General features: G+C 43.9%; 1 protein-coding gene and 1 pseudogene across 1 annotated transcript in view; one reads left to right on the top strand and one right to left on the bottom strand.

The window, feature by feature from the left end:
- CERS5 (ceramide synthase 5) overlaps positions 1–12,033 on the bottom strand; it is a 539,422-nt gene that overhangs the window by 393,528 nt on the left and 133,861 nt on the right. Inside the window, exon 2 of the mRNA XM_085654524.1 lies at positions 3,055–3,160. Coding sequence (XP_085510650.1) covers positions 3,055–3,160 — 106 coding nt within the window. The remainder of the gene's footprint in view (positions 1–3,054; positions 3,161–12,033) is intronic.
- LOC146856401 (uncharacterized) lies at positions 9,786–11,136 on the top strand (annotated as a pseudogene).

Here is a 12,033-nt window from a genome sequence, read left to right on the forward strand (position 1 = left end):
AGGATATTATTAAAGGCTCAGATAACATTTGCATAGTAGAATATTCAAGTGTACTGATTTTCAGCATTATATCTACCTTGCACACAAGGTGAACGCACAGACCACCAAAGTTGCAGAAACCCTGATGCGTAAGGCAATCTTTTGAAATTTTTTTTTTATCTTAGTGTTCAAATCTTGTGGAATTTCCAAACAAATCTCACAAAACATGGTTTCATAACTTTTGTTTTTAATTGTCTGCTTGCACAGAATTTCATTGTGAATGGATACTTTTGTGTACTGGTACTGATAAGATTTCGGTCACTTATTGGACAGCCCATGCTCTCTCATTGCAGTCTAACGTCAATAAAATAAAATTTGTCTTCCATCTGCTCATAGATTACCCAACTTTGGCTGGGCAATGAATGGAGACTGCTTGGATGCCTACACTCTCGAAGAATGCTCTAATAAGCCAATCAATCAAGGGAGGAATAGGTAACTTCAATCTTCTTGCGTGAGCACTGACAAGCATCTGTTAACATCCTAGGTACCGATTTTGGCTACTAAAACAAAGAGAACTTTTGTGAAGTGGTGAATCCAAGTTGTTGTCTTAAATATGTTTCACTACGTTATGGGGACCAAACAGCCCTTAATTATTGGGTCCTGCATCACCTTTATCGTAAGTATTCTCTTTCTAGAAGTGTGTGGCGGACATCAGTAAGTTATATACACATTGTTTGGGCCAGCTGAGGCTCATTTAGTACAGCATTCTCTGATAATTTCACAAAGATGTTTTCAGCAACTGCAAAATTATCACAGGTCTCATCACTTCCATGACTCTCGGCAACAGACATCAAATCTACCAATCTTACTCCAGGACTCTTACTATTTCTGCTGGAAGTACTCATTTCTTAAAACATTTTTTCTTAGAACTAAACAAATGTTGGCTGGTTGGTCACAGTGTATGTACTTTTACACTGCAAAAATACACGTGAATTTTCTAAACAGACTGAGCATTTTACATTCTTGATCAAACTGATTTGATATCTTCAATGTACAGTTTAACAACTGTATAAGCAGAACCAATACTGTGATGAAAAGAAAACTACCTGTGTTCATAATACGGTCTTATTCTAATTTTGTATGCAACAATATTGTACTGCCCATTTTACATTGTAGGTTTGAGCTACCTTGCTCTAAATATTCCCATAGAGAGATATTCAGCGGATTTGTGTCCAGAATCACAAATATTTACGAAATGCAAATAGAACAAGCATTTGCAATGCAATAGGTCTCGTATTTGTGAGTTTAAGCTATTTGCATTGTAAATGACAATGCCTTTTATTTATCGGTTTTGATAATTAACCCATAAAGGGCATTGCCATTTACAAAGCCAATGGCTCAAACTCCTGAAATTGGGAGACCTCGTCCGCCATTGTCACAGGCAGTTCGGAAAGTAAAAGCGTGCATGGCGCTCTAAAAGTTGCAGGAAAGTATGGCATGCCTGCAGTAGGAGAAACGCATTAAAGATAATAGTGCTTACAGACTAAATAAGACACACTGTGTAACAACTGAAGTAAAAGGGCCAGTCCTCATGGGAGGTTACAAATGAAAATAAGGCGGTACTAAGGAGGGACTAACAAGCCTATTAACGAATCAGAAGCCAGGGTTTACAAAGGACAAGGACACAAGCCAATGAAAAATATGGGCGGAGAGTGGGTGAAGCTTCATGTCTATACTTGAATACAGCATGCCTCGCAGAACGGCGCATGCACTGCCCAGTCTCGAACAAAAAAGGGGAATCTCCATAGGGTTGTAAGCAAACACCGATTAGAAGAATCATCCTCTGATCTAAAAAGATCGCTTGCCATTAATCAATAAGAAACAGGGAGTGAAAAGCCTGGAAGAAGTAGTGTACATCAGTCTGTCAAAAGTTAACTAAAAATATTTTTCTGGCAGAAAGATTTCTCCCTCTTTCAGAGGCAGAGCCCAACAATAAAAATGTAATCCGAGCAGCATTTCTTCCCAAATACAATGAATTTACGGATTCCTCACCATCAGCAGAAGCATAAGAGTCAGGCCACCCAAATAACTAAAAGAAATCAAAAACCTTAGCATTTTTCCTCATTGTGGTAAAAGGTTTATGAAAGTGAATATTGCTAATGCAATAGGAAAATCCCAATTCTTCTTTGTTTTTTACATTTTATCATATTTTCCTGTGGTAACTGCTTTGAAAATAAAATGTCTGAAATAAGCTATATGACCATCTGGGACTTCCATGATTCTTTTATGGCCGAAATGGAGTTAATATTATTAGCAATATATACCTTTTACTTTGTTTCACTTGCCGCTAGGTTTCTCTATGGTGTAGGCTTCTAACAGGCTACCTATCACCCTATTAAGGCTTTAGTGACAAGTAATTGGGATTTTCCTATTGCATTAGCAATATTCACTTTCATAGACCTTTTACCACAATGAGGAAAAATGCTAAGGTTTTTGATCGTTCATGCTTGACATGAGGAAGCAAAGTCACAGATGGAGAATATGTGCAGCTAGGTACTTACCCTTGAACTTGTTTCTGTATATAAAAAAAAAAAAACACAAAGAAGAAGTAGAAGCTCAAAAGAAGGTTCAGTAAAGCACATCCATCAAAAGTAAATGGGAGACTCACACAGAACAGTCACTAAGTGAGAGGAGGCACCGACAGCATTTCCTACAGACATCTGAGTAGTTCAAACAAGAAAACCTGTTGGACAGGTGTAGGGATCAAAAAGAACTTTGTATGTGACTGATGTAACAGTTTAAGGGGACCTATGCTATGTGACACCTGAAGATATAAGAGATTCTCCCCTAAGAGACAAGTGTAAAGATATGAGCTAGGTGTACACGAGTGTTAGATGAACAAATACAACTGCCCTGCATGATAGCTTTACATCATACTGGAGGAATCCTTTGTACAGATCCAAGAGGGGCTTCCAAAGGTAATTAGAGAATCGCAGCTTCCAGTCCAAAGTATGAGAATCTAAGAGAAACTTTGCTGACTAGAAGATAACGTAATCAGACATGAACAGTTCTTACCTTTGTGATAGATGTAAACACTTTCTCAAGAATTGCATTTGGTTGCGATTTTCGAGGTCCACCAGTCTCAATCCCAAGGTGTAGAGCACATGGTTTCGCAATAAACCTGTAAAAAATGTAAATGAAAATTGCTGATGAGTAAGAGGGCAAAATAATCACAGACAACTTAGAATCCATGGCAGCTCAATCCATTACAATCTCAGTTACTAACAATGCCACAGCCTTCCATGCACATTCACATAAACAGCGATAGCAAAAACTTTGGTTTTCATTCAAAAGTACCACCACTGCTAAAATCATTTCTTTCAAACTTTTTATAATCAAAGCCACTAAAGATATCAATGCATTCTAGCCCTTTGTAATTTCAGTCACTGCAGAATTAAAAGTATCCCAAAAATGTCATCTCACAAAAGAAACCAGAGCAGTAAGAAAAATAGGTTTGCTCCTCCGTCAAAGGCTATATAAACGATACTGTGCTAAAACATGCCCAGGAACCAATGCCTCCACAAATGTTTAAACAGAGTACTACGTTGTTATGTTTTGTTTAGGCAGCATCACCAAGCAGCCACTCAAACACTACTAGAGAGGAAGTTCTTTAAAAAAGTGTGGAATCCATCAACCAAAAATGAATCTAAAACTTCAAGGGGTTGATTAGTCCAGAAGAAAAACCTTCCTTACCCTATAACCATCTGTATTGCATTTGCCATTTTACACGTGCTAAACTGCATATTGACCTCGATTCCATGTGATGCTCTGGTCTTCCATTTTGTTGTATTACATTTCCATTTTGTGCTGCTTTGACCTGTAGTTACACTTCAGGAGTAACAAACATGTTTTTCACGTAAACCAGTACGAGCTGGTGCAAGACATACCTCGTGAGCTTATTTTGTGCCTTGAGCCTGTTTTTGTGCATTCTATGCTTATCTCTAGGACATCGGGAGGATGCGCTGTGCAAGGCTCTCCAAGGCCGGAGATAGGGAAAGGAATGTCTTTTGCCTCAGCGCACCCAAGCAGAATCTGGCCAGGTCTGTATGGGTGGGTCTGACGCAGAGATGTGGCCAGCACCTATGATGGATGGATGGGCGAGAACGCCTGCTAGAGGGTTCTCGAACGTGTTGATTTAACTATAAAAAGCGGTGTCCGTGAGGTGGAGCTCAGGAACTCAGTCTTGGAGTGGACGCACTCGCGGGACCACTTTGGTGCCCGGAGAGATTACTTCCTGTGCCCCAGTCTCTACAGGGTTCCCGACTTGGTGTTTTCGGTGCTTGGCCAGGGATGTTGAAGACTCCGGTGCAGACGCATCTGGTGAGGTGCTTTGTATATATGGTGTGGTGTATTCATTATTTCACTTGGTGCCTAAGAACTTACTAGCTTCAGTGACTTATTGCCTTTGTCTACGATACTAATAAAGCTCATTTTACCTCCAGAGGAGTGTCGGAGTTTCTGTGTAAGTAAGTGGTGTGCGTAAGTTTAGATTACGCAAGTGGGCAAGGCAATACATTTTGGCGTAGTCGGCAGGATTCGTAAATTGCGCGGGGAGGAACATGTTTAAAAAGACGAAAGGTGGTTTTGGTTCCTTGGCACCAATTGAAATTCCTTTTGCCCCCATGCAGATTCCTGGATGGGAGGCGACATCGTACTCCGCGCTGGCGCGTAAGTATTCTAAAAGCACAGGATTAAGTGAGAGATGGTTTGACTGTTTGGGCGAAGCAACGCCAGAAGATGTTTTAAATTGTTTACAGAAAGTTCCTATAGAAAAAGGTAAAGAATTATATACAGTGAGCCGCCGAGGTTCAGCTCTGTTGCATGCCTACCGTCAAGTTTTTGACAAATGCTTATCTCTGCAGCAGGAACAGTTAAGCTTAGAAAAACAACTTGTTGAAGCTAAGAATATGTCTATGATGCTTTCCTGTCAGAATAAGCTATTACAAGACAAATAAGAAACATATCAGACTATAGCAGAACGGGCTGCAGTCCGTGTCGCTGAATACAGATAAAAGAAAAGGTGGGGTAGAGTGAGGGAAAAGTCCATTTAGCGATTGCCAAAGCAGGCTTAGATTTTGATCCATCCACCTGGGACTCTAACATCTGGGAATCATCAGAGTTCTCCTCGGAAGGAGAGCAGCCTTTACAGAGAGAAAAGGAGGAGGAGTTAAATAATAGTAAGAGAGTGGAAGTGCAGCCCATCCTAAGACGAAAACTCCAGACCAGTCCACATAACCAGAATGGGGTTATGATGAACAGTCTGGAGGATTTTACTCAGCAGGAGATCAGTGATGTTTTAGAGAGATTTAGACAGAAGCCTGGCGAGGCACTATTAACTTGGATGGTGCGCCTCTATGATCAAGGCGCTTCTGGGGTCATGTTAGACAGTGGAGATGCTGCCAAATTTTGCACTCTCAGTACTGATCCTACTGTGCAGGGACATTTCCAGAGTTACAATGGTAATACCCAAATTACCCTGTTGCAGGTAGCAGCACAGGGATGTAGTCATAAGTACCCCACAGATTCAGATTGGCCTGCGAATGAGAAACCATGGTTTACCCTACGAGATGCCTCGCAGAGAATTAAGGAGGAGGGAATGAAGTTGGCAATCCTTATAGGTGAGGCGCATGATTTGATGGGTCAGAGAATGACTGTGTCCGTGCGGAACAAAATCATTCGTTTGGCACCCCCCGCATACAAAGCGGTGATAATGACTCTGTTAATCAAACTGGTAATACCATAGGAGAAGTAGTCGAGGCAGTCCGTGAGCTGGGAGAGCTTGGGGAATGTAACAAGCCAGACAGGGCTTCGCGCCCAGAGTCTCGCACTGATAACAACCGAGTAACCCGACGTGATAGGTTTTTGGCGCTGTTAAAGGATGGGGTGTCGAGGAGTGAAATTGATGGTATCGAGACCAAAAGCATGTGGGAGATGTACCGTAAGCGAGGACTGGATAAAAAGGAGGGGAGTAGGCATGTGAATAGAAAAGATAACAAGAAAGTAAGTCGTAGGGAAGCAGAGCTTGAGGAAAAGCATGACAAGGCAGGTGTGGAGAGAGAGAGAGGGAATTTCATGTGAGGGTGACAAAAGAGAAAGGTTGGGACCGAGATTGCACAGATTCAGATGGGGACCGGGAAGAGGAGGAGTTGTTCCCTAAGGATTACCCAACATTGTATTCAGATCTGCGCCGGGACCTGCGCCGGGCAGATGCAGAGCTGCGCAGGCGAAAGTTAGATTAGGAAATGGGCCAAGCTCCGGTGCAGGGATGGGCTCGCAAGGATAATAGACCACATGTGAGGGTTGAGATCTATTGGAAAAATAGAAACGTTCAGGAGGTGCGAGCTTTAGTCGACACCGGAGCGGAGGCCACATTGATACATGGGAATCCACGAAAATTTAAAGGACAGTACTTCACTATCACGGGTTTGGGTGGACAGGAGACACCAGCAGTGCAAACGGTAATTCAGATGAAAATAGGCAGACTTCCCAAGAGAGCATACACCGTCTTGATTGTGCCCATTCCCGAGTACATCATTGGTATTGACATTTTGAACGGTATGACCCTATATTTAGATGACGGATGCTATCAGTTTGGGTCAAAGCAGTACCTCTCTGTGGCTGCTGTGAGGGTGGGGCGCTTGAAGATTCCGCCAGTGAAGGTGCCCCAAGCAACGAAAGTGGTTCACATGAAGCAGTACAGGATCCCAGGGGGACATGATGAAATTACCGCAACCATACGGGACTTGGTGGAGGCGGGGGTGGTGAGACCGGTTACCACGGCGTAGAATAACCATGTATGGCCCGTGCGCAAACCGGATGGAAGCTGGCGTATGACTGTTGATTGCCGCGAGCTGAATAAGCATACGCCCCCATTGACGGCCGCGGTCCCCGACACCATCACTTTGAGAAAATTCAGAAACATAATGGGACATGGTATGCGGCACTTGATATTGCCAATGCTTTTTTCACGATTCCAATTGCCCCCGAGTCCCAGGAGCAATTCTCCTTCTCGTGGTCTGGTAGACAATTCACATTTCAATCTTTGCCCCAAGAGTACTTACATAGCCCTACAATCTGTCACCGGTTGGTGGCAGAGCATTTGGATGAGGTGTCAGTCATTCCTGGAGTACAGCTTTGTCATTATATTGATGACGTGTTGATTCAAGGAGAGTCCCAAGAACAGGTGCAGGCTCAGCTAGACAGAATTGTAGAGCATTTGCAGAGCGAAGGGTGGGTGATTAACCCAGAGAAGGTACAGGGACCTTCCCAAAGTGTGAAGTTTTTGGGTATTCAGTGGCATCAGGGGCATAGAGAGATGCTGCCACAAGTAAGGCAAAAGATCAAGGAGTTTGCAGTGCCGCGAAACAGGAAGGAGGCGCAGCGCTTCATTGGATTGCTTGGTTTTTGGAGACAGCACATTCCCCATTTGAGTCAGATCTTGGCCGCTCTGTACAAGGTTACATGTAAGAAGCATGAGTTTGAGTGGGGGGAGGCCCAGCAACAGGCATTTGAGTCAGCGAAGGAGGCTATACAGCGTGCCCTGGATCTACGGCCCATACGAGAGGGAAGCATTGATTTGAATGTAACAGTCCAAGATCAGTATGCGACCTGGAGCCTGTGGCAAAAACAGGGGAGACAGAAGGTGCCCCTAGGGTTTTGGACAAAGAAACTACCTGATGCTGGAGAGCGGTACACTCCTTTCGAAAAGCAGTTGTTGGCATGTTATTGGGCTCTGGTGGATACCGAGCAATTGACCTTGGGACACAATGTGTTTTTGAGACCTGAAATTCCTATCATGCAATGGGTGATGAGCTCACCCAAGACACACAGGATTGGGCATGCACAGGAGGCTAATGTCATAAAGTGGAAATGGTACATACAAGACAGGGCACGTGTGGGTCCTAAAGGTACCGCAGTGCTGCATGAGCAAGTGGCGCAAACTCCAGTAGCAGATGCAGAAATGTTGCAGGATGTACCCAAAGTACGAGAGTCCCCAGTGAAATGGGGCGGGCCCTTCTTAGAGTTGTCCGCGGAGGACAAAAAGCATGTGTGGTTTACAGATGGCTCAGCCAGATATGTGGGGACCAAGAGACATTGGAAAGCGGTGTCATACAATCCTGTGACCAAAAAGTTGCTGTCAACTACTGGAGAGGGAAGAAGTAGTCAGTTTGCAGAATTGTACGCAGTTTACCAGGCTTTAAAGCAAGAGCTCCCTGGTACATGTCACATTTATACGGATTCATGGTCCACGGCCAATGGGTTAGCCACTTGGCTTCCCACATGGCATGCTCATAATTGGATGATTCACAATAGGGAGGTTTGGGGAAAGGAGTTGTGGCAGGAGATTTGGGAATTGTTGTCCCAGAGTACAGTCACAGTTTATCATGTTGATGCTCATTGCCTGACTGACTCAGAGCGTTGGTGAAATTCCTTTGCAGACCAAGAAGCGAAGATTCGTGAAGCTGAGGTGGCGACGCACGATTCTGACTTGGTGGGCATGGCTAAATGGGCGCATCAGAAAAGCGGACATTTGGGCGAGCGAGCCACTAGCAGGTGGGCAGAAAGTAGAGGGATGCATATTCCCTTAGATTTGATTAAAACTGCAATCATTCACTGTCCCGTTTGTCAGCATACCCAACATAGACCGGTTCCACAGGTAATGAGAGGCCAGCTAGGCAGAGGGAAGTTGCCAGGGCAAATATGGCAAATTGATTTCATCGGACCAGTGCCAATGAGTCGAGGATGTCAGTATGCCTGCACGGTGGTGGATACCTATTCTGGCTATCTCATCGCCTTTCCATGTAAAAGAGCAACCCAGTCTAACACTCTGAAAACTTTGAATGTGTTGATTTTGTATTACGGAATTCCTTTGCAGGTCCAGAGTGACAACGGGTCACACTTTAAAGGAAAGCTGGTGCAAGATTTTTGTGAGCAGCATAACATTGAATGGATCTATCACATACCCTACTACCCACAGGCAGTGGGTTTGATTGAGAGAATGAATGGCTTGTTGAAAGAGCAGTTGACCCAGCTTTGCAGATCAAGCCTCATGTGGCCACAAACACGATTCTGTACTGGGAGACAGCTCCCGGAGCTTTAGCTCCATATCGTGCCACACCAGAAGCTGCTGGTCTTGATTTACATGCCCTGAAAGTCTATTGACTGCAACCACGAGACATTACCTTGATTGAGACAGGAATTGAAGTTCAAATTCCCCTAGAGCATTTCGGACTGATCGCTCCTCGATCTGGGCTTGCCCTTAAAGGCATCCAGGTTTGGGAGGGGTGGTCGACACCGATTACCAGAGGGAGATCAAAGTTATTCTATTGAACAGTGGAGACAATGATCTGATTGTGCAACCCGGTGACCGAGTTGCCCAAATGGTCATTATGCCGATTTATGGAGGAAATATCATGAAGGGGATGGCCCCAGCCCTTCTAACTGTGCGAGGAAAGGGCGGGTTCGGATCTACTGACAAGAACCCAGGGGCGAAAGTATGGGTAGAGTCCCCAAACAAACCTCCTGAACCTGCAGAATTAATCGCTAAAGGAAAGGATAATATCCTTTTCATCATGAGACCCGGACAGGAAAAGTGGGAAAACGTACCTGCTGAAAAATGTTATTTACGAGAATGATTATACCAGTTTGTTTTCTGTTTCTAGATCACAGTATGGCTTGCCGCTGCGATGCTTGCGCTGTGTGGTCTGTGTTTGGGCGTGTCCGGAGGGGTCCGGGAGGGCACGGGGATGCCGAAGGGGATCAACCGCCCGAGTCGGATGACAGCATTGTTGCAGCAACCAGATAACATCTGGACCTACTTTGCCGAGAATGTGCTGAACACTTCCCACTTCTGTATGCGAAATCTTCAGAGTACAGCTGATATGATATCCACGTGTCTCGTTGCCGTACCTACCCCTGCACGTGTGCTTCTGCACATCTTCAACCAAACTAACTTTGATGGGGTAGTGGAGGAAACTGATGTTCAAACACATCTGAGTCTTTATGAGTACTGTCGTTTTTGCCCGGAGGTTACAGATAATCTCTGGAGGAACATGACAAGTATTGTTACCTACAACATCACTACTGGAGACGTTTGCTATCAACTAACTTGTGACCCTGCCAAAATTGGCAAGTGTGGCCAATTGAAACTAGAGAAAAGCACACAATTGACCACTGATCAACAAACATTATGTCAGTCACGACATGATAGCTTTTGCAGTAATGTTACCAATCATATGGTCTGTAATCATACAGTATTAGCCGCTAGCCATGTTAACCATGTGAAATTATCTAAGGGATGGCTTTTTTCGTGTGGCAACATTTCATACACTTACATACCAGCTAATATAAATGGAGGACCTTGTGCCTTATCACGATTAAGTCTTATGCTTTTTCCTATGCAGTCTATCACACATATTCGCTCCCCGAGAGCTGCTGTTCAATTACCGGAGGATTGTGATTCTAACATTGACTTGCTTTCTAAGGCAGAGTATACTAGTTTGGCTATTTCCATTGTAGGAGTGCCAGGACTGTCCGTTTATAATGCAAGAACTATTGCTAAGCTTGCCTGTTTAATTGCGAAGAATCTCAATCATACTTCTGCCGCTTTAGCTGATTTGCTATTAGATGTTCAAGGAACGAGAAAAGCTGTTTTGCAGAATAGGGCAGCTGTGGATTATTTGTTGCTGAAACACAACCACGGTTGCGAGGACTTTGATGTTTCAATTTATCTGATCATTCTACATCTATCCATGCACATATTAATGCTTTAAAAGATTTAGTGAAAGGGGTAATCCAAAATGTTGATCAAGGATGGTGGGATTGGTTGTTTGGGTGGCTACCTAATTTTGGACAGCTTCGTTATATCCTGGGTGTTATCGTAGTGATTATTGGTGTTTCCATTTCATTATGTTGTTGTATTCAATGTATTCCTAATCTTCTCTCCCTTCTTCGTCCCAGATCCATAGTATTTAGACCAATGGGATATGATGGGTGAATCGAGGGTCAAGGGGTGGAATGTATTGCATTTGCCATTTTACACGTTACACGTGCTAAACTGCATATTGACCTCGATTCCATGTGATGCTCTGGTCTTCCATTTTGTTGCATTACATTTCCATTTTGTGCTGCTTTGACCTGTAGTTACACTTCAGGATTAACAAACATGTTTTTCACGTAAACCAGTACGAGCTGGTGCAAGACATACCTCGTGAGCTTATTTTGTGCCTTGAGCCTGTTTTTGTGCATTCTATGCTTATCTCTAGCACATAGGGAGGATGCGCTGTGCAAGGCTCTCCAAGGCCGGAGATAGGGAAAGGAATGTCTTATGCCTCGGCGCACCCAAGCAGAATCTGGCCCAGGTCTGTATGGGTGGGTCTGACGCAGAGATGCGGCCAGCACCTATGATGGATGGATGGGCGAGAACGCCTGCTAGAGGGTTCTCGAACGTGTTGATTTAACTATAAAAAGCGGTGTCCGTGAGGTGGAGCTCAGGAACTCAGTCTTGGATGATGTCAGGGTAACATTTTCCATGCGTAGCATGTTTGGCTGTAGATTCCCATGCTCTTCACTGACTGTATAGCGGTTTCTCCTGTATGCATTGGCTAGTAAGCAGATGACTCAAACAAAGTCTATAACACTGTTTGGGCAAGTGAAGTCTGACGATGGCCCCGACAGTGATTACTGAAAATGCATGGTGTTGACCAAGTAGCAGTTTTACAAATATTTTCTAAAGGAATGTTACCCAAAAAGGCTCTAGTAACTGTGTTTTCTTTAGTGGGATGTGCTCTAAGTGACATGTGTAATTTACGCTTCGCCTTTGCATAACGGGACTCTATACACATACCTAGCCATCTATCTTACCCTGCCTTGGAAATCTGATTTCCTCAGCGAGGCTTAGCAAGGCAACAATGTCGTTGTTTTGTGAATGGACTTCTTTTTGTCATCATAAAACATTTGCGCTCTCTTGACTACTAGGGCAGTGCTTCTCAAATT

Source organism: Triturus cristatus, chromosome 4_1, assembly GCF_964204655.1.
Source record: "Triturus cristatus chromosome 4_1, aTriCri1.1, whole genome shotgun sequence".
Lineage (NCBI taxonomy): Eukaryota > Metazoa > Chordata > Amphibia > Caudata > Salamandridae > Triturus > Triturus cristatus.